This window comes from Parasteatoda tepidariorum, chromosome 6 (assembly GCF_043381705.1).
Source record: "Parasteatoda tepidariorum isolate YZ-2023 chromosome 6, CAS_Ptep_4.0, whole genome shotgun sequence".
In the NCBI taxonomy this organism is placed as follows: domain Eukaryota; kingdom Metazoa; phylum Arthropoda; class Arachnida; order Araneae; family Theridiidae; genus Parasteatoda; species Parasteatoda tepidariorum.
In genome coordinates this window covers 69425848-69450457 of record NC_092209.1, presented here as the reverse complement: position 1 = coordinate 69450457, position 24610 = coordinate 69425848, and the positions used below count along the sequence as shown (strand labels likewise).

Sequence of the window (24610 nt, the reverse complement as noted above, 5' to 3'; positions counted from 1 at the left end):
ATGAAAAGAGAACATGTAAAAAAATGCAGAAAAAGGAAAAAAATTAATAAAAATCCGGAAAATAAAAGATATAATCTTTCATCAGCTCACACGATTATATCCGCAAAAAGAAGTGCTTTCTAATTACTTGCAGCTTATGCGCAGAAAATAAAACTTATTGTTTTTCTCAATTTTCTTCGTTTTTTTGTTGTCTTTTTCGTATATATATATATATATATATATATATATATATATAACTATATTTATAAATACTTGCAATAAAATTATACTTTTAAACGCTGGAGTATAACTGACANATATATATTAAAAATAAAAATCTCTCCATATTAAAAAATGTAAGGGTAACCGCTGCTCCTCATTTGGGTATTCAACCTAATTTTACATTTTTTCTTTTATGGTGCGAAAACTAAAAGAATTAGAAATTTTAAATTATAAAGGTGAGTAGAAAAATTTACAAGTAGAATGATGGAATTAAAAAATTTAACATTCGATAATTGTGTGAAAATTATTAACAGTTAACCAGAAGCAAAACACGGAACTATGCGGGGCGCACTACAGACCGCAGAAATGCAACAACAGAATTAAAGTTTGGCATACTGAAAGGGCCATGTTTGTTTATAAACTTAACACGTGTTTTTTTTTTCTCCCTTCTTTTTTCTTCTTCTTTTTTTTCTTTTTAAATTGCAATTTGTTCGAAAGTTATTGCAATTTTGAAATTCTCTTTTCACATTTTTTATATATTTTATTTATTATCAATATTATTATTTTTTTTCTTTTGGTTTTACGTTACATTTTGTTTGTTGCGCAAAAAACCATTAGATTTAGAAACTTGAAATTATGAAGGTATATAAAAAAGTGCAAAGAAAGTGAGGATACAAAAAAAAATTAACATTCGATAATTAGTTCATGAATTCCTAATTCATGATCCTTGTTAGTTCATGAACTGTTAAATTTGAAGTAAAAAAATACTATGGGAACCGTTCTCCAGCCCATAGAAATGCGATTACAAAGTTGAAATTTAATATGATAAAGGGGCTATACGTTTCTCTTTTTCTCTTTTTTTTTTTAAAGAAAAATTTTTTAACTTGTTCAAAAGCTTGAAATTTCGAGTACTTTTTCGCGAGTTTTTTCTCACTTTTTTGCTTTAACTAATAACTGTTTATCCATTGTTGCAGAAAATTTAACTGTCTCGCGATCTTCCATTTTATGAGCCTACGCTTCACTTGATGTCAAAAATAATAGAAAAATGAATAAATATAATAAAAAAATAAGAAAGAAGGATAAAATGCAGCCTGACATAAATCGAGCAAATCGACATAACATTTGTGTCGAAATCTTTTACAATAATATAAAAGAAAGATATCAAGAGAAATAAAAACTGTTTCGAATTCCAACAGCTATATTGATATACGTTGTTAACAAGTAAAACTATTTCTCACTTTCTACCTTTTATTGCCACGCACATTCAGTATTTCACAATTAAAATCTTCTAGGTCCTTACGATCAATATATTCTTAAAATTTGCTCAAATAAAATTATAATAATTATTTTTTAAGCGACGAAAAGAAGATTTCTCATTGACTTTTAAGAGAAAAAAAAATGATCAATGAAGAGCTGTCACGGGCGTAGTGTTTATCAATTCTAAGTCTCGGATCCGGAATTATTGGCATTTGGATTTCTTTTTCTTTCTTCTTTTTTTAATTTCCTTTAACAAAAACATGTTGTTGTTTTTTAAAAAAAGGTAGAATTACGTAAATAATTTTACTAATTTATACAGTAAAAAAGTTATAATATTAAATTTTCCACGGAGGAAGTTAAAAACTTACTGCAATATAATTTCAATAAAGAAGACATTTTGCAAAAATATACAACATGTGTTCAAATTGAATATATTATATTACATACTTGGTAAATATTATATATAAATTTTTAGGGCAAATGATACACTAAGTTATTATTATCTACACTAAGTTATTATTATTTTTTCTTTCTACACACATTTTTCCGAAAAAAGGTTGCCCACTCGTAATATTGATTGATTAAAACAAAATGAAGAAATAGCAATTATATAAAAGAGGGTTTATTTTTTAATCAATTTCACAAAATGAATTCTAAAATTTTATTTCAAGTGAATATTACATGATAATTTAGTATAAATATTACATGTTAATTTAGTATAGTTATTAAAATAATTTCAAAATTTGAAGGAATTTATACGTAGTCGTATTTTGAAGGAAACTACAATAAACATCATCTCCTTATTAAAGGAAGTGAACAGTGCGCAAAATAAAAAAACGAAACATCCTGAATAACATTAGATCCAATGATCGGATTTTCAAGTTCGAATCTTAGGTTCACGGGGTGACCTCAAATATGCTAATTTATCAGTGCAGACGTTATTTTAATTTATGAAATCAGACAGAAATACGTAGTTTTCCTGAATAAATACGTAGTTTTCCTGAATTTTTTTAAAAAAAAAATAAAAAAACTATGGGGATCATATTTCTCAGATTACAGCTACTCCTTACATTTTGGGGGTCAAAAATTAAAATCTGTCGAAAAAAAGGTATGTTTATTCAGAGAAAATGTGTTTGATTTAGTAACTTAAAATATCGCCTGCACTAATTAATTAGCATATTTGAGGTCACCATTAAGATTGAGTCCTAGAACGTGAAGGTTCAATTATTAGATCAAAAGGTATTCAGGATGGTTCTTTTTTTTATTGGCGCACCTAACATTTCACTTGTAAGTCATAAAAATTACATTAAATGATAAGTAGCCCATTAACAATTTTTCTCATTGTAGCTTAATGTATTCTGTATTATATTAGAACAGGAAAAGTGATCATTAAAAACACAATAATAACAAAACATAAAATATTCAGTATTAAAGCAACAGAACCGTTGAACAAAGGTATTTCAGTAATTACGTGATCACGCTCACTAAAGACACGCAATTGAAAATATTAATGATAATGTAGCAAAACGAATTAAAAAGGATCCTCATATTAAATTCTTTCCTGGAAAAATGTTATTCGAATAACTCACTTGGTAGTATTTCCGGTCTGCATAAAAGTTTGCAATCTTTTGCTTGCATAATTTGGCTAAAATAATTGACACCAATACGGTTTAAATATTTTCTAAAATGTACATAAACAAAAATGATATTTTAATCTTTCATAATTGACTTAATTAGAAAGTTCTTTGAAAAGCTGAATGTATTAAAAGACGTATTACCTAACAAAATTTGACTTACAATACTATCCCCTTTTTCGAAATATTTTATTGTATCATAATGAAACTCTGTGCAGTAAATAGTTAATAAATTCTAACTCCGATCTTTCTTTAAAGGAATAAAAGAACAATCAAATTATAAAAACGGACAAATATAAAAAATATAAAAAATAAATAAAAATTGGTCAGCTCCTTTTTTCTATCAGTTCGTGTTTAACTTATACTCCAAAATACTACCGTAATCAAAATAAAGTACTCCGAATGGTGGCATAAGTTAAAAGTCTAAGAGATAAGTCGAAATTTAACATATCTTTTAAGATACTTTTATCGGACTTCAATGCACTAAGTGAACTTTTTATTTTAACGAGTTTCCTCAAAACATGCTTAAAAATCTTCTAGTGACGGTCCTTCGATTTCGTAGAGGCAATTTCAAATGTGGGAATGAGAAAAAGTTATTATCCATATTAGGAAAATACGGTGCTTGTGAGACCATATATGTTGAATGTCTTGCCAAAAATCGATGATTAGTAACTCCAGTGTGAGAAGGTGTTTAATCTTGATTCAAATAGTCAACTCGGGCCGAATGAGTCATCGTTTTTGACGAATTGCTTCACGCAAACGCCGAAAATAATTCAAATAAATAATTTTTAATGTCTGCTTGGTTGGGCGACAAGAATTCATATTGCACAACACCAAGGCAAACAAAGAACACAGTTAAAAATTACCCTGATTTTATTAAGCGAATTAACGTGATTTTTTCGGTCCTGCTTAACATTTTCAAGAGCCAAAAACTTGTGTGTAGAACAGTTTATGCAACGATCTAAGTTTCATCAGCTTAATATGCTTTAAAAAGGGGAAATGGGTAGTTGCAACACGAGAGGAAATGAAGTAATTATGCCTTACCATATGATTAAAATCATATTTAATTGGATACCAGCAAGCGACGTCGCGCGTGTATGTCGCACTTGATTGGCCTCTAAATCGACAAATGACACGATTTACCTACGATGACGTCATTTGTAGGTATCTAATTCCTTAAAAAAAATCTCTCGAGGAAAAACACGTTGTTGTTTTTGAAACAAATTTCTTTAAAAAAAAATTCAAAATGCGACGTGGCACACAATTATAAGATAAACGTAATTGTTTTTACAAATGTTTAAGAATTCTTTTTTTATAAATAAATTCGAATTAAATTTTCTATTATTGTTTTTTATAAATTTTACCAGATAGCAACCAAACAATACAGTTTTGACTCTTATTGCCAAAAAAAGGTCACCGAGTATCAATTCTCAGACTAGATTAATATGTTGATTATTAATCGAAGTGTATGGTCTAACAATCGAAGTGTATGGTAAACTACATATATAACCTTACCGTGAAGAATTACCTGGGCTTCAGACCTGACAATAATTGAAAAGTTTTTAAACTTTCTTAAAAATCGTTAATTTGCAGACATTTTTCCACCTAGATGGAAATTCTCAAAATCACTGCCGTATTCTCAAATTTTGCAACTTTTTATGAGCCCAGGTAATGTTGCATTGGAGTAAGTTTTAAAATATAAAAAATTAGACAGCAAACGCATTTCATTTTTACAAATTTGTGTCTTCTCTCCTCATTGACGTTTTGCGCCATTTTTAAAATGAGCGTAGACAGCGGCGCTGGCTAAGACAAGCTAAACTTGATCTAATGGTTATTATAACAGTTGCAAACTCACAGCTGTTATAAAAATAGCATATTATTCACAAACAAGCATCATTTCATATTACAATCAAATCTTCGAAAAACAGCCTCAATGAAAACAACAAAAAGACAATATTAATGATATAGACAATAGCTAGTGTAATTGAATAAATCCAAGAAAGATTCAGAAAAGATTTAAACAGTGTATATAAAATCATTTCAAGAATGAGCTAACAACCGAAACAGAATAAAAACGAAATGTTGGAAAGAGTCATCAATTTATCTATTTTTTAAATAATAAAAAAAACATTTACATAAAACGTACTTAATGAAGCTTTGATACATTTGTAAGGCATGTGAAAACGGTAGTAAAAAAACACAGGTGTTTTTACATTCCATATAATGCACTGATATTGAGTCATAATTATTAGACCAGCCAGCTGAGAATGTTGGGTAAACAGCTCGTTCAATATTTAGTGCATGAATCAGTTAAAAAGAATTCCTTTATTTTTGCTGTTTATTGTCCTCATCATTTCTACTCCCAGCAAAATGTTAATTCAGTACTACTGTATATAACAGTGTGCTAAAAAACACTAACAAAAATATATGTATAGATTCTAATAATATGAAAAGAACTTCTTGTGAAATCAGTAGGTGTAAAATGCTTTTATATCGAAAAATATTTTCTGTTTACACATCGACGCAATAGAATTTTAGAAATTAAAGTGAAAAGTTATACTCTGTGCAGGAACTGATTATCGCCTAGGCCCAATAAGCGTGGGCCTAGGCGATAAGTACTAATACAGTAATAAGTACTAAATAAAAAAATAATTACAGCTTACAATAAAAAAAATAATTCAGCTAATCAATGACTTTTAGCAAAAATCATTGTTCGTGGTCACCAAACAATTTTTATTTTGCGGTAACATTGTTTTGTTGTTTTACATTTTGCTTTAATTTATAGATACGTATATCTTAAAATCTTCTTCAATAATCTTCATTAGTCTGGTTTCAAAATTTCTTAGAATGTTTCACTTGAATTATACAGTTCAATAGATTCTCTTTCATTGTTAGGACTACTCTTCAGTAATTAAATTTCAAAATATTTTGTAAGGGGCCTGAAAAATTCGGCGGGCCTTGGGCCTGAATTTGTTTGATCGGTCCCTGACTCTGCGTACGAAATGAAATGATGTTTTAGAGGGAGATTACTATTATAATACAGCGAAAGACATGTCTTTCCCATGATGTTACAAAGGAACATTAACTCAACAATAAACAATAAATTTTCAATAAATAAAATACCCTTAAAAATATCTTCAATTCTCCAATCATGTTTGCAGCATTCTTACTGTGTACGATTCGCACATGCAATTAGTGCATGCACAAGCAGCTCACCTTACAGTGGTTTCTAGCAGTTCAGATGCACAAGCAGCTCACCTTATAGTATAGTTTCTATTCATTCGCATGCGCGTTTCGAGCAATTGGGTGCAGAGTGAATGGCCCACAGTAAGACGGTTCATGTTACTGTCATTTAAAATCATATAAGACACTGTTATTCAAACTCGGGCAGTAGGCGCAAGCGTTAAATTAACATGAATTTAGATCAAATGTCCAAATCTGCACCAGAAATAATTCCACTATCTACTAGACCAGGGGCTGCCAAACTTTTTTGATCATCGACCCCTACATAATTTTTCGAAATCTCCATCGACCCCCATAAAAGTAATTTTCTGTTAATTAAAATAAAACTCTATTAGATACTGTGTTTGTACATTTATTTTATGATTTTGAACATTTATTAAAGTAATAGTACATAGTGTNACAGTGAGTTGCGGTAAGTGGAACACATCTGACAGGCCTACGAGCATATAGACCAATGTGCCCTAAGCGTCTGTACACGGTCTGCCTTGAAACTGTCGTACTGGTAGCTGAAGAGAGCTGACGAGACAGGTCTGATGCTGTGCTCCGTCTGTTTCTTTTGGCAGTAACTGCCAAATACCGGTCTTCATTCGGCGTTGTAACTCGGGGGCGACCTGTGCTGTAACGTCTACTCACATTACCATCATCTTGGAATCGTTGCCAAAGCCTGGAGATGACACTCTGGGTGATTCCAAATTCCTCGGATACTTCCAGCTGGGTACGTCCACATTCCAGTCGTCCGATGATTCTGCCACGTAAAAAATCACCCAAATGTTTCCTTTGCGCCATAACTATGCGTTTATTGCACTGAAAGGCTTTTAAAGCACTTGTGAACAATTTTACTTCTTTGCCACCATTCCTTATATACCCCTCTCTTACACTCTCGTCATTGTGACGTACTACCAGCGTCATCTAGTGGTTTCCTGTAATTTGCGTATTCTTCTTCTGGATTTGTGTGATAATTCTACGGATGAAATTTTAATTTTAGAGTTTGATTTCCGTGTGATTCTGAATTATCCTTAATTTATGGACATGAGTGTATTTCTCAGCAGGTTTTAGGAATTTAAAAACAGCAGAGCAACTTTAGCATTTGTCAAAAATCCTCTTAATGCTACGATAACCGAGTTGAAATTTTCTCCTTTTGAAATTGACATTGGTAGCTTTGAAATACAATTGCTGGATTTAAAAAACAAGGAGATATGGCGCTCTAAATTCGAACGTCTTTGTGTTGAATTGGAAATATTGGAGAAGAAAAAATTTGATCTAGTTCACAACACAAGTGGTCTGCTTTGAATGACCTGGAGAAGGAAGACATGATCATTTTCAACGCTTGGAATTGTATTCCTGACTCTCACGATCAGCTGAAAAAGCTCGCGTTTGCTGTTCTTTCCCTTTTCGGTTCCACTATATGTGCGAACAATCTTATTCAAGCATGAACATTCTTAAATGCCTAAAATTAAAAACAACATTCAAACCTGACTTACTCAAACTTTCCAAGGAGATGCAAGCACATTGTTTGCATTAATAAATATTTATTAAGTATGAAATTTAGTTTTATTCAGTGTACTACTTATTTAGTGTAATAAAAATTTACTAAACAAGCAGATTTGGCTCCCAATTTTTTTTCAAATTGTTGTAATGCTCATATTTGGCTCTTTGGCTAATAAGTTTGCAGACCACTCTAACAGATCGCTGATCCCCTTTGATATATTTTCTACAGTCTTAGAACTTTTTTTTATATTAATTAAATATACAGGTTTAGATACACAGTCGTCTTTAAAACGTTTTGCAACACTTCCCTAGCTTTTATAGCATTAATCTTATTGCGAAAACAGAATTTATTGCATATTTTTTGCTCAATAACATTCATTATTTGGAAAAATCAACAAAATGAAAAATTCTTCTCTCACTAAAAACTAATTATTTTTTTTCAAACGATAAAACTTAATATCTTCCAGAGTGTTTCTAAATATTAATAAAAAACGTAAAACTGTTTGATAAAAGTCTACAGACGCTATCTATTATATAAATTTTGATTTCGGCATTTTGGACATTTTTTTTATTACAGTATTACTAGAAGAAGCACATTTTGTTTTCCAACATCAGTTAAACCATAGTAAAAAAAAAAAATTTGAAAAAAAAAAAAGAAAAAAAAAAACAGATTGAATTTATTACTAAAAGACATAAGGCATGGTTTCTTTTTAATGTAATTGCCATTAAGATCTGCAAATTTGACAGATGGTTGCAGGTGCTTCAAAATGTTCTCTTTGTAAAACCCTGTCGCCAAAGGTGTGAGCTGGTAATTTCTACACTAGACCATATCCATAACAAGCCATCCATGTCCATCGGAAATTGCGTCCGCCAACGAAATGAAAGTTGTTTTAAGGTTGTTCTCTAACGGCTGGCTCTGTTATCATATTGAATAATATGCTGTTTTTATAACAGTTGTTAATAAGTAAAAGTTATTCATGAAGTAAGGTTAAGTATTTCCCAGATTTAAGCCAACGTTAATTATGAAAATGGTTCAAAATATTTAATGAGAAAAATTGCAGATTTATGAAAAATAATAAGGCGTTTGTGATACAGTTTTGAAACATTTCAAAACTCAGTACAAGGTTGCATTGATTGGACTCATAAAATTATCAAAAAATTGAGAATTATACATTGATTTTATTAAAGCTCATCTCGGCTTAAAATTTTGCAAACAGACAATTTTTTTAAAAAACGTTTAATACAATACCCTTAAAAAAAGACTATACGCAATTTCTTAATTTTAAACACCATAACAGTTTAAAATGTAAGCTCAGTTTTGAGTTCAAGGCTCTCAAACAGGGCTTTTTAATTTTCCTGATATAAATGCTTCGATAAACAGCTTTAAGCTTTTTCTTTTTTTAGCCTGGAAGCTTTGGCTCAGATAAACATAGAAACATCGTTAAGGTTCATTTGACAAACTCATGAATACAACAATGTTGAATTCAGTAAATGCTGAGCAAAGTTGCTTTGAAGAACAGTTTTAACCCTAAAAATTACCGCAACTTACATTTCTTAACCAAAAATACTAAAAACATTATACTAACGCAAAAACTTTCAATACTTTATACACTAGCTACATTTAAATTATTCACCCTCTAAACTTTCCTCTTCGGCCCTTACCTACTCAGAGCATCAATCTAAGTTTAAATCTACAATTTCAAAAGAGTGGAAAACCCCACCCTGTCACCACTGGCATACGGGCAAAGAGCCGGGCTCTTTGGTTATTCACAACAGCGACAGAGCCTCAGGAACGGCATTTTCAAGATTGGCAAGTGGACACACAAAGAGTCTCTCATTCTTTCAAGGCAGGAGGATCTTTGCAGTCTGCTCTAAATGTAAAGCTCAGCAAGCCTCTGCAGAAAAAATCCTGGACTGCTTGGGTCTTTCCAAGAAAGACTTATACGCTTCCCCTCTTCTGGCTCTCGATTTTCTGAGGGTTAAAGATTTAATGGACTTTGTCTGTATTATATTTATGCAGAAGACTCTAGAACAGTGGTTTTCAACTGGCGGCCAGCAGGCGACATCCAGCTCGCGAAACTTTTTTTTTTGTGGCCCTGCGAACTAAAATATATTAGTTGTTATTTTTTTGCGGACAATTTTCGTAAAAATCTAAATGGGTTTAAAGTACTTTTCTTCTTTAAAAAAAACCTAATTTCTTCGTTTCTGCGAAATTTAACATACCAACGGTGCAAAAAAAAACTATTTCTCAGGTAAAAAACTACTTCTTATTTTAATTTGTAATTCAATACTTTGTTTTGTACAACTTGATAAAAATATGACAGTAATATTTAATGTTCTTTCAAACATAAAAAGTCCAATATAAAATTTTGATAAAGTTGGCGGCCAGCCATTTGACTGGCTTTTATAAATTATGGCCCCGGCCTCATGTAAGTTGGAAACCCCTGCTCTAGAAACTATTAATTACATACAATTTTGATTTCGAAAAATTAAAACTACGATATTTAATTAAAGTTTCCAACTGCATTTCATTTTGTTTGGTAACAAATTGTACAAAATTGTTAGTTATTCAATGAATTCACTTGTATTCATATTTAGAACAATTAAATTGTAACAATTGTAACAAATGTTTGGGAAGGGTGAATCATATATGCCTTCTGTGTGAATGCATATATGAGTAGAAGGGGTTAAGGAATGTTACATTTTTCATAATCAATCTTTCATTCCTTTTCTGATGTAGGATCAATAATTACAACATTATTCAACTGCCAACATGACGAAGATACCAGCTTTTAAGTAGGTCATAAAAATCATTAGGTGGAATATAAGCTGAAACACAGCTAGCAAATTCAAAACATTTACGCTGTGTTTCTGAGCTCTGTCGCCAAGGAAAATAAAAAAAAAGCCATAGTTTATGTGCCTTACACTTGAAGCAAAGCGATTTTAAACTATATATATAATCTTGCCTTGAAGAATTATCTGGGCTTTAGAACTGACAAATAACATAAATATTTGAAAAGTTATTAAACTTTTCTTAAAAATCGCTAATTTGATGACATTTTTTCACCTAGATGGAAATTGTCAAAATCACTGCCGTATTCTCAGTTTTTGCAAATTTTTATGAGCATGCAGAATTGGAGTAAATTGTTAAATATTAAAAAATTAGACAGCAAATGCTTTTCACTTGTGTCATTTCTCCACATTGACGTTTTGCGCCATTTTTAAAATAAGCGAAGAAAGCGCTGGCCTAGACAAGCTAAACTTGAAATAACTGTTATGAGTAACAGTTGCAAACGCACAGCAGTTATAAAAATAGCATATTTTTTACAAACAAGCATCATTTCATATTACAACCAAGCCTTCGAAAAACAGCCTCAATGAAAAAAAAAAAGACAATATTAATGATATAGAGACAATAGCTAGTTTAATTGAATAAATCCAAGAAAAATTCAGAAAAGATTCAAACGGTGAGTAAAATCATTTCAAAATTGAGCCAACAACAGTAACAGAATAAAAACGAAATGATAGAAAGAGTCAGCAATTCATCTATTTTTAAATAATAAAAAAACATTTACATAAAACGTACTTAATGAAGCTTTGATACATTTGAAAGGCATGTGGAAACGGTAGTAAAAAATACAGGTGTTTTTACATTCCATTCAATACATTGATATTGAGTCATAATTATTAGACCAGCCATCTGAGATTGTTGGGTAAACAGCTCGTTCAATGTTAAGTGCTGCTTACATGAATCAGTTAAAAAGAATTCTATTTCTGCCGTTTATTGTTTTCATCATTTCTACTCCCAGAAAAATGTTAATTTAGTATTACTGTATAGAAGTGTGCTAAAAATCACTAACAAAAATATATGTATTTATTCTAATAATATGAAAAGAACTTTTTGTGAAATCAGTAGGTGTAAAATGCTTTTATATCGAAAAATATTTTCTGTTTACACATCGACGCAATAGAATTTTAGAAATTAAAGTGAAAAGTTATACTCTGTGCAGGGACTGATTATCGCCTAGGCTAAATAAGCGTGGGCCTAGGCTATAAGTACTAATACAGTAATAAATACTAAATAAAAAAAGAATTACAGCTAACAATAAAAAAATAATTCAGCTAATCAATGACTTGCAGCAAAAATCACTGATTTCAATTGTTCGTGGTCACCAAACAATTTTTATTTTGACGTAACATTGTTTTGTTGTTTTACATTTTGCTTTAATTTCTAGATACGTATATATCTTAAAATCTTCTTCAATAATCTTCATTAGTCTGCTTTCAAAATTTCTTAGAATGTTTCGCTTGAATTATGCAGCTCAATAGATTCTCTTTCATTGTTAGGACTACTCTTCAGTAATTTAATTTTAAAATATTTTGTAAGGGGCCTGAAAAATTCGGTGGGCCATGGGCCTGAATTTGTCTTGATTGGTCCCTGACTCTGCGTACGAAATGAAATTATTTTTTAGAGGGAGATTGCTATTATAATACAGCGAAAGACATGTCCTTCCCATGATGTTGCAAAGGAACATTAACTCAATGATAAACAATAAATTTTCAATAAACAAAATACCCTTAAAAATATCTTCAATTCTCCAATCATGTTTGCAGCATTCTTACTGTATACGATTCGCACATGCAATTAATGCATGCACAAGCAGCTCACCCTACAGTGGTTTCTAGTCGTTTAGATGCGCAAGCAGTTCACCTTATAGTATAGTTTCTATTCATTCGCATGCGCATTTCGAGCAATCGGCTGCAGCGTGAGTGGCCCATAGTAGGACGGTGCATGTCACTGTCATTTAAAATCATATATGACACTGTTATTCAAACTCGAGCAGTAGGCGTCAGCGTTAAATTACCATGAATTTAGATCAAGTGTCCAAATCTGCACCAGGAAACAATTCCACTATCTACTACTAGACTACAGTTCGAATACTGTCACATTTTGCCGTAGGTTCTAAGCATTCTGGCTAGAAGCGTTCATTTCTTCAGGCAGATGCTAGACCAGAGGTGGGCAAACTTTTTTGTTCGAGGGCAAAAAAATCGAGAAAAAAAGTTTGGTGGGCTAAGCAAAATCTTCTAAAATAGAAAAACGATATTGAAGTTTTAATTTAAATATCAAATGAATGAAATTGCGATTTGATTTTTAAAAGCTCTTTATATTGAGGTTCCAAGTGAGAAATACTTTTTTTAAGGAACGAGGTTAAAAGTTTGTTTGGTAATCTACTTCTGAAAGGATTTTTTCTAAGGTTCATAATTGAAAACACTTGTTCACATATATAAGATGAAGCAAACAGAGCACTGATTTTCTGAACATGAAATATTAACTTTGGGAAACCAGCTTTTGGTAATGATTTGTAAAACTCAAACTTTGGCGTGTTTAGAAACAACTGCTTCAGATAGCGTCAATCTAAGGCTATTCTATAAAGAACTTCTGCTTTCAGCAGTTTACCAATTGAAGCTGTTTGTGCTAGCTATTTCCATTGATTTATGTTTTGTAGAACAAAAATAGAGAAAGCACAAGAGTCGTCAGTACTTTGTTAAAAAAGAAAGAACAAAAATAGCTTTAAGTAAAGTAGACAAGAAAATGGATGCATATTGTTTATATTCGCCCCGGATTGGCAAGCTAAAATTCTATCCGCGGGACGGATAAAACCATACGGTGGGCCACAGTTGGCCCGCGGGCCGTAGTTTGCCTATCCCTGCGCTAGACCCTGACACACGAAAGGCAGAGGGTGAATCTTGGTTCGTCGCTTCAGAGAACCCTATTATTAACATCGTAAACATCTTTTAAACCACATTACAGGCGAGCAGTGTGGTTGGACAATGTGATCAAAGGCTAATGGGTGGCCATGTAAAGACTATGTGCTACTTAATGAATGGTTTTCATCGCGGCAATATTTCGGATGCCAATTAAAACTCCTGCTTTACGTGTGGCCCACGGTTGGAAGCAGTTTTCCGAATTCTTTGATGTGAACCGTTCGGCCTCTATTTCCAAAACTCGAGAGTTTTCTGATTCGGGGCACATCTTAGTAATCATCATTTTCGAATTTCATTGTCAATTTTGGGTAATTCAGCTTGGTAGATACACCCCTTAAAAATTGGTCATTGCAGTAATGTCCAACACTTATACATTTGAAATCTGATAACTCTATACTGCATGGTATCCTGAATACGACATATGACTAATGTCAGTGTTGTTTTCTATACGGCCAGCGGAGAGAGTAACATATAATACCAGGGGTCTGTCCAGAAATTTTGTGTAAGGTCCGTTTTTGTAAAATTGTGAAAAAATTACTCGTAATTTGTGAATATAAAATAAACGTTAAGTCACATTCTTTCAACCAGAGTCCGCTTTTGTGAATTTGTGCAAATAGGGTCCGTTATTGCAAAAAACTTCTTCAAGAAGCTTTTAAATTGTAAAGAGATACAAAATTATGCTCAACACTGTAAAATTATAATTAAAAAAATTAAATTTTAAAAAATAAACAGCAATTGCTGCTACTATTTTAGAGATGCAACATACAAATATTTGGTATTTAGCCTATACTGCTGAACGCAGAATATTCATTTCGGACGAATAAAGGAAGAAGCGTCTGCCGAAGACAAAACTGCATTTGTCTTTCTTCCCCCCTCTTTCCTGAGAAGGATTTATTCGATTAACAAAACGATAATGAAAATAAACAAATTTGTGAAGGGTCGGATTAAAAGAAAATTACTTTGTGTAGGGTCCGTTTTTAAGTTAAAATATTTTGTGAAGGGTCCGTTTTTATGAAAAGATATTTTGTGAAGGGTCCGTTAACGGACCCAAATAGAACCTCTGATTACGTACGCAGATGTAGAAATTTACATAGGAATTCAAATACTTATGATACTTGGTAGATGGTATTGTTTTCTACAAATGTTTTCACTCTCAAGCAAATGAAACTAAAATCAAGTCGGTTGAAGAATTAGTTTAGACGTTTATATGGGTATTATGCACAATTTAAGTACAAAAGTTCTTTTTTCTATTTGATTTACGGATCTGACATATCGATCTAGTTGCTAGCTAAATATGAGTGTTGTATCCTGGGTATTCTTTTGTTAAAAATCGATTCAGATCAAAACAAAGCCAATAGGATTATAATAGTTTAGAAGTTATAATGTATAAGATGAACTGTATTTAACAAGTACCTAAAAATGTGCCGAAGCTAAATGGGCACATTCCAACATAAATAAAGTTACAGTGCAATTAAATTACAATGCAATTTAATAATTATTCTTTGCATCTCAAAAATCTCAGCAATTTCTTTCCTTCTTATTTTTTTTTTTAAAATTTAAGTTACTAGTAGGCTCCGCTTGCCAAGCTACGTAATTACATTTTATTCATCAGTGTTTTTCTCCCGTAAATTTTAATACTTCCCCAAAAAAACACAGAATATTTTGTTTTTAAATAGTACAGAGCGCAAAAAAAAAAAAAAAAAAAAATAATGGATCTTTCTCGGTTTAGAACTCAAGCTTCATGGCTCAAGGGGGTAATCTCAAATATGCTTATTAATAAGTGCAAACGATATTTTAAGTTACGAAATCAGACAAGAACACGTACTTTTTCTGAATAAACATACCTTTTTTTCGACGGATTCGGATTACTAACTCCCAAACTATAGAGGGCAGCCGCAATCTCGGAAATATGGTCCCAAAAGTATAGTCAGGAGAGAGTTGGACCATTTAATGTTTATCTTACTTTTTGCTTATTTTGCTATATCTGCTTTCTTTAGGTTAGAAATTAGGTTAGGTTTAAATATCTTAAATTTTGGACATTCTATTTCTCATGAACTATTACACCGATTTTGCTAAAATTTTGTACTTTGCCATGTAAAATTACATTCTTTAAAATGATGCAAAAATTGTATACCTTACAATTCAAAATTTGAAATAAAATAATAAAAAATAATAAATATTTTTTAAATGTTATTTTTTGCATAAAATCTTTGGATAAATGAATTTTATAATTGTGTTTAAATTTTTCTCAATTCAGTTAAAAAGTTCTTGAGAAATAACGAAATACGCAGAAAGTAAAATTAATATTAAGGGGCCTAAACTTAGGAGTGCTCTCCTGACCAAACTATTAGGACATTTATATTTTGAGTGTCAAAAAGCCGAATCTATCAACAAAAAAGAAAAAAAGGTATGCTTATTCAGAGAAAGTACATTTTTGTATCTGATTTCATAACTTAAAATATTGTCTGCGCAAATTAAGCTGCATATTTGAGGTTTCCCTTGAGGTCTATTTTTACAATAAATGTTAAGAATTATATTTGGCATCACGTAATCTCTCTCTTGCTACTTTGAAAGACCTTCGCTAGCGCAAGCTCATAAAATAGAAAAATAAAGATCTAGCTAAGGGAATTTTTTTTTTTTTTTTACTAAATGATGACTAGTCAATATTTAAAGCAAAGAGTGCCGTAAAAAATCTCGAAAAAAAAAACAATTAAACTTGCAATAACTTTGGAACAAACAGTAGTTACGAAACACAATTTGCGATAAGTTCACAAAAAAAAAAGCCTTTTGAGCACTTCAAATTTTATCTCCGCAGATGCATTTCAGAGGGCTACAGATCTACCAAACATAGTATTTTTTCCTGGCAATCTGATCCCAATAGTTTGGTTAGGAAAGCACTCCAAAGTTTAGACCCCTTCACGTAACTTTTACTATTTGAGCATTTCGCTATATCTGAAGAACTTTTTAAGCGAATTAAAACATTTTTACATACAAGTATAAAATTTGTTTAACCAAAGATAATTCCATGCAATAAATAACTTTTAGTAAATATTTATTATTTTTTATTATTCTATTCAATACTAGTCGAAAAAATTTTGCATTGTAAGGTACACAATTTTTTGCATCATTTTAAAGAATCTAATTTTACTTGGCAAAATACAAACTTTGAGCAAAATCGATCGAATAGTTCCTGAGAAATCGAATTTTAAATGTCTGACTTTTTTAAAAAATTCAATTTCTTCAGAACTATTTGTTCGAAATTGTATTTTGCCATGTAAAATTACATTCTTTAAAATGATGCAAAAATTTTTTCACCTTTCAATTCAATATTTTTGAACTATTCTTAAATAATATAATATAAATAATATAATAAAAAATAGTATAATAAAAAAATAATAAATATTTACTAAAAGTTATAATTTTGCATGAAATTATCTTTGGATAAACAAATATTATAATTGCGTGCAAATTTTTTTCAATCAGCTTAAAAAGTTCTCGAAGTATAGTGAAATACACAAAAAGTAAAATTAACATAGAGAGGTCCTAACCTAAACTATTGTGACCATATTTCCCAGATTGCTACAACCTCCTATATTTCGGGGGTCAGAAATCCGAAAAAGAGCAGGTTTTTTNTTTTTTTTTTTTTTTTTTTTTTTTTTTTTTTTTTTTTTTTTTTTTTTTTTTTTTTTTTTTTTGCTCACTGCACATTAATCTACACACCTTTGTAATTTCAAGTTCTCAGTTTATAGTATTTGCGTAGCAAAACGAAGGAAATGTTAAGTTAAACACAACAAACAGTGGAGGCTCATACGATTTTTAATAAAGAAAGTTCAACTCGTAAACAAAGTTTTCTTTACAGAAAAACAAATAGGATTGTATTAGAGCAAGCTGTTGACAATTTGTAAAATTATTTTTTTCTACATTAAAATTTCGTACGGGCCGTCACCATCGCTGTTTTGGGTGCCCAACCTAAAGTTACATTTTGTTTTGCTGCACATAAACTATGACTTAGAAACTTGAAATAACTAATGTGTGAAAAAATGTGTACAGGATTTATGTTGAAATAAAAATATTTGATAATTTGCTCGACAGTTATTAACTGTTAAACTTGTTACTAAAAATATCATATGGGCCGTTCTACAGGCAGCTGGAATGCAATTACAAAGTTGAAATTTGGTATAATGAAAGGGCCAAATTTGTTTATGAACTCAGTACACTAATTTTTTCTTTTTTTCTTCTTTTCAAAACTTCAATTTATTCGAAAGTTACTGCAATTTTAAATGCCTTTTTTGTGAATTGTTTAACTTTTTCTCTTCCTTTCGTTACATTTTACTTTGTGCTCAATATATAAGAAAACTGAAATTACGAAAGCGTGGAGATAAATGGAATAAGTTCGATAAAATAAAAAAAATATGCGATTGTTAGTTCAAGAATTACTAACTATTAAACTAGTAGTAAAAAAATATGTTGGTTGATTGGTTGTTGTCGGTTTGCTGAAATGCAACAACAGTGTTGAAAATTAACGTGCTGATAGGAACATTTTGTATAATAATTTAAAAAATATTTTTTTTTTCTAAATTTCCATTTGTTTGAAAGTTATTGCAACAAATTTAAGGGCTTTTTCAGCTTCACTGCATTAAATGTTGTCTATTTAATGCACTGTTGCAGAAAAATTATTTTTTCTAAACGAGATCTTTATTTCTCTATTTTATAAGCTTGCGCTCAGCAGCTTGATTTGCAGATGCCAATCAAGAGCAGCAAGAAAGAGAGATAGTAATTTCTGCCAGATATAATTCTTAACGTTCATAGTGAAATTTTTAAAAATAAATAATAACTAATTAAATAGGAATAAAAACCATTCCCTACTCTGATTGTTATACGTCTCTTTAACTAGTCAAATTATTTCTTATTCATTTCTTCTTAATGACTCACAATCTGTATTCCTTAGGTATTTTTTCTTCTTTTTTAAGTGCAGGCGATTAATTTTAGAATCTAAGTAAACGTTTATTTCGTTGCGATTAACAAAACATTCCAACATAAAGCTAAATTGCATATTTTAAAACAAAAATGTTCTGTATTTTTGTGCAATATATTTTAATTTTAAGAAGAATACGGAATATATATTATAAGAAGAAATAAAGGAGAGAGAATCAAATGCAAGAGTTAGCGAGCCAAAGCCTCCAAGTATTTTAAAAAACTAGAATGCAGATTTACGTTTTTGTTAAAAAAATTTTAAGGAAAGACACAAAGAAAATAATTTCTAAGGCTACAAAAAAACTTAAATTATTTACATACGCAAATAAGTATTGCAGTAAAGAGATTATTTTTAATAATAAAATAACTAAAATAAAATTCTAAGTTATTTAAAAACTATAAAAAAAAAATTAAACATTTTTAAAGATGTTCATATCAATGCAGTAGTGATCACATCATTATTTAGAAGTTTTAATAGGTTCTTTTTTCGTTATTTATATACACACTACATATTTTATTACCTTCAAAAGTAATGTTTTATAAATTAAGTATAAAAATAAAATAAATGGGTATAAAAATTCATTAAAAATAACGTTTAAAACTCCAAATGGTAAAATTTTAATAAAGTTATACACATTTTGGTGTTAAATGGTACACCTTCCTCAATAGGATAATAGACAAGAATGGTAAAAACAGAGATGATTTTATCCGACAAAGGCTAGGTCATATTAAAAAGATAGATACACAGTTGAGTTCCGATGGTTTATGCACTGAACAGCCATTGTGAAGAACTGGGGTTTGATCCCCAGTGGTGACCTGAAGCCAATCAAGCAATGGGCACCAGCTTGTTTAGGAAGAAAAGGTGGCGTATGCAAGAAGCTGACTACATTGCCAAATTCATGGAATGGTCACGAAATCGGGGAGCCTTAAGTTCCATCCTCCCCTTTGGCCCACAAAGAGCTGTTGCGGGAATGCTTTACTTTAAATATACAGTTAAAAAATAAAATGCAGTTAAAAAAATTTAATGATTTGACAAATACGGCATAGCAGTTAGGTCATTAACAATGATGCTCTTACAAAAATTCAGGTCAAGACATGAAATAAATTTATGGATGGTATAAGGTTAACAAATATCGAAAATATGGCCTTCTGTCTAGCAATTTTTTGAGCTAGAGGAATGATGGAGTTCCTGTTTCTTGATGCTCTTTAAGTCTGTCTCTTATTTTACTTATGAAGATGTACCATCGTGACACCAAAACGCATAATGATAAATAAAAATTCTACCACTTGGGATTTTAAATGCTGTTTTTGATGAATTTTAATATTATCCCAAAGATTTACTCTCATAATTTTATAAATTGGTATATTTAATGGTATAATTAATTGGTATATATATAAAAGAACGAATTATTTTGCATACAGCTCATGGAAAGTTATAATTTAAAAGTGTCATTACCACTTTTATACACATTTCGTCTCTTTTTTTAAAAAAATTTATTACGCCATTTTGAACACCATATTTTAATTTACATACATTATCCTCATATCAGTTTTCTGGTCAAAATCTTCATTAAAAATGAAATAAGACTTCAAAGAGCCTCAACTTCTAAAATTTAATTATAAATTATACAGTACAAATATATTATTGACTTATATATTATTAACGTTTTGTTTTTTTTTTAAAAAAGAAATTCGATAATTTAAATCAATAATTCCCTTAAATAAAGAGATTTAAATTACGGCAACTTTGGTAAATGACCAATCACTGTTATTGTTACTCCCACAAATGTCATTAAAATGCTAAGTTAAAAACTACTGATATTAAGATTTTATGACCAATCTTGTTTATTGTTGTTGTCGTGTCTATGCTAGTGCAAAGATTAGAGTCCTCCAAAAGTCTTGATAACAAGGTTTGCAAGTTCTGGAGCCTGATGGCNTCTAGCAATTTTTTGAGCTAGAGGAATGATGGAGTTCCTGTTTCTTGATGCTCTTTAAGTCTGTCTCTTATTTTACTTATGAAGATGTACCATCGTGACACCAAAACGCATAATGATAAATAAAAATTCTACCACTTGGGATTTTAAATGCTGTTTTTGATGAATTTTAATATTATCCCAAAGATTTACTCTCATAATTTTATAAATTGGTATATTTAATGGTATAATTAATTGGTATATATATAAAAGAACGAATTATTTTGCATACAGCTCATGGAAAGTTATAATTTAAAAGTGTCATTACCACTTTTATACACATTTCGTCTCTTTTTTTAAAAAAAATTTATTACGCCATTTTGACCACCATATTTTAATTTACAAACATTATCCTCATATCAGTCTTCTGGTTAAAATCTTCATTAAAAATGAAATAAGACTTCAAAAAGCCTCAACTTCTAAAATTTAATTATGAATTATACAGTACAAATATATTATTGACTTATATATTATTAACGTTTTGTTTTTTTTAAAAAAGAAATTCGGTAATTTAAATCAATAATTCCCTTAAACAAAGAGATTTAAATTACGGCAACTTTGGTAAATGACCAATCATTGTTATTGTTACGCCCACAAATGTCATTAAAATGCAAAGTTAAAAACTACTGATATTAAGTTTTTACGACCAATCTTGTTTATTGTTGTTGTTGTTGTCGTGTCTATGCTAGTGCAAAGATTAGAGTCTTCCAAAAGTCTTGATAACAAGGTTTGCAAGTTCTGGAGCCCGATGGCCATGGAGAATTTCGAAGGGAGGTGCTCCAAATTGAAAGAGGGAGTCGATAATGGCCTGGCAGTCAAAAACATAAGTCTGGAGTTAGTTGCAAAGGAGGACAGTACTTGCAGATGGGATAGAATTTTATATGGGTGCGTGAGATCTTCATGCCCTTGAAATGTCCAGTACGTAGCCTAGCTATTGTAGAGGAGAGGTTTCTTGAGCAGTTTAGATCGGGGATTGTTGCCTTGCTAAAATGCTGGTTGTATATCCTTCGTCTGGCAACAGCATTCGCATCTGCACAGGTGACAGCTCGAGGTTGATCTTTGTTGCGTGCTTCCTTTGCAAGGGCATCTGCGCATTCGTTCCCCTCGATTCCAACATGAGCTGGGATCCACTGGAGAGTGCAACGGATATTTAAGAAATGAAGAAGGGTATTAATTTCTTGCGTTATTGATGTTTTACCGTTATATATGGCTTCGAGTGCTGATTCTGAGAAAATCACAATATCTTTTATTGAGTCTCTTAGAGAATGGAAGCGACAATAGGCAAGAGCCTCCTTAATAGCGATTAATACGCTGGTGAAGTTCGAAGCAATTTGGTCAGTGGGTATTTTGAATTTGATGTCATTTCCTGAGGGGTAAGTGACGGAGATACCAGCACCACCTCTATTAGTCAATAAATCTTGTTTATTCTATGCATAAATTGAAATATGCATGGAAAAGACAAAAATAATCTGATTTAATGCATACATAAAAATGTAAAATTGAAAATGAAAGAGGATGTGAACCCATTTGGTGGCAGAGGTGTAGAACATGACCAATCTCATGAAAAATTATTAAAAAAAAAAATTGCTATAAATTTTTCTATTAAAATTTTTTTTTCACTAAATGTGTCATACCACAACTAACTTTATACATTAATCTACTTATTAGTTTGAATTCTTTACGTAATGAATGGGACCTTAAATATAGAAATTACGTTTTAAAAGGTTTCATAACGAAAAAAAAAATTAAATTAAATTTATAATCTTGGGGGAAAGGTCAAACAAAGAAAGTGTGTTCTGGAAAATATTAGGTTCTGAAAATTTTCTATATTATAGTAAATTAGTGTGTATAGTAATATTACAGTTATTACAAAAAAAATTAAAAACAAGTAAAATAATTTTTTCGTCATTTTATGATTAAATTTCGAAATTAATGTTAACACTGAGGCGAGAAATGTCATTTAACAATAACTAAGCCTAAAACATTAAAATCTGTTTCAGAAAGAAAAGAAAAAATTAGATTTATTTAGTAAAAACCAAAACCCGCATATCGGCTACAAAAGGCTTCACAAAATAACTTACTATACTCTAAAGTTATTCAACGTCATAAAACTACTTATAACAAATATTACAATTATAAAACTTGTTCTACACTTTCTTTACATATCTGTTCTTTAGATATTTCCGTGCATTCAAGTTTGAACGAAAGATAGTAATTTTTTTAAGTTAATATGATTTCAGAAGTAAATTCACAAGCAATTTACCTATCAAATATATAGATTGAATGAACAAGATAGTGTGTAAAGAAAAAAACTTGTCGCTAGTTTCTCAAACTAAAATAAAGTCACAATCTCAGTATATGTTTGCATATGAAATATTCTAATTTCTTTTTTTCCGAAAATTGGTGTTTTCAGTATACCTTCACACTCTTATTGTCCCAACATTAGAAAATGTTCTGAAAATGGTGTAAATTTTAGAGCTAATTATTTAAATTTAATTTTCAAACGCTCTTACAAGGTACGGAAAACGTAAAATTAGTCCATAATATGCTATTTTAAAACTGTTCTGAATTAACCTTTGAATCTTTGCAAGCATGTGTAAAAATGGAACAAAATGTCAAGATAAAAAAATCACAGTTCTTTTTAATTGAAAAGCATTTTTACGAGCTAATTATTTAAAATTTGAACTCTGGCACTGCAGTTTGAGCACATAAAAAGATGTAAAAATTAAAATAAGTGAATTGGTTTTAAGGAGTTTTAATCTAAGTAAAAAAAAATTCATCCAAATTATGAGCCTTCAAAAATTATTTAAAACATTTTTATATTTTAAATTTGTAGGCAGATTCAATAAAAGAGAACACAGATTAAAATTACAGCTTTGCTTTGAGTTCACTTTAACTGCAGCTTTTTTCTCTGCCTTGGCAAAACAGCTTTAACCCCTTCCTTCTCACTCCCGTGAAAATGATGGGCTGAGTTTTTGTCCGCTATTTCTGGCTCCCGTTATATTGACGGGCTGGAGTGTTCAGTAATAACGCGCCAACAAGAATAAAACCAATTCATTTTTTTTTGCCCGGAAAACATTTTATTTCTCATTTTACACACCTGATGGCAGTACCAGAACATTTCTAAGGTAATTGTAGATACTACTAGTTGCAGCACTAATCAAATACATAATACAAATACAAAAGCCAAAAATATAGGCACTTTTATGACTGTTTTCTTGAAAATTAACCGATCATTAAGGGGTTAAAAAATAAAATTCACACAATGCAAGAACATGAACTAAAAAACTAATTTTAGAGAAGAACACTTTATATCTTTGCAGTTATAAGCTCTAATTTCATGAAAATTAGCATAAAAATGGAAGGAACATTGAACTAAATCAGAACCAGTAGGAACTTAAAGTAACAGTAAAAACTCACTTTTCTTGACAGAAATTTAAATGACTAAAATTATAGCAGTTTTCATTTGTTAATTTTTTTTTCTTTTAATAAACAATTTTACAAATAATTCATTTTAGAAGTGCAATGGATGGCCTTAATTCCTTTGGCCCCTTTTGATCAAAATATTGGTTCAAATTTTTCTGACCCATAAAGGGTTAAAAAAAGTTTTTTGGATTGATTCCAACCTTCAGCGTTACAAGGTTATCAAATATTATTATCATACTTTTTTATTACTTCCTAAAATGCATGCAGCACAGGAAAATCCTACACAGGGGTCTGTCCAGACATTATGTGAAAGGTCCGTTTTCGAAAAATTGTGAAAAAATTACTCGTTATTTGTGAATATAAAATAAACGCTAAATCACATTCTTTCAACCATGGTCCGCTTTTGTGAATTTGTGCAAATAGGGTCCGTTACTGCAAAAAAAAACTTTTTCTTTCAAGGAGTTTTTAAATTGTAAAGACATACAAGATTATGCTCAACACTGTAAAATTATAATTAAAAAAATTAAATTTTAAAAAATAAACAGCAATTGTAGCTAATAAATTAGCGATGCAACATACAAATATTTGGTACTAGTGGGCTAAGCCCCCCTGTTCGCTCCCGCTCACCAACCCCGATGATTGCTTCGC

At 30.6% G+C, this 24610-nt stretch overlaps 2 protein-coding genes across 2 annotated transcripts in view; one reads left to right on the top strand and one right to left on the bottom strand.

Moving 5' to 3' along the window:
* Window positions 1-24610, top strand: part of LOC122271340 (protein CEBPZOS) — a 150653-nt gene that overhangs the window by 93907 nt on the left and 32136 nt on the right. The window lies entirely within an intron of this gene.
* On the bottom strand, window positions 6693-7121 carry LOC139425836 (uncharacterized). The gene has a single exon (XM_071181826.1). The coding sequence runs from the start codon at window positions 7119-7121 to the stop codon at window positions 6693-6695; it is 429 nt and encodes a 142-aa protein (XP_071037927.1).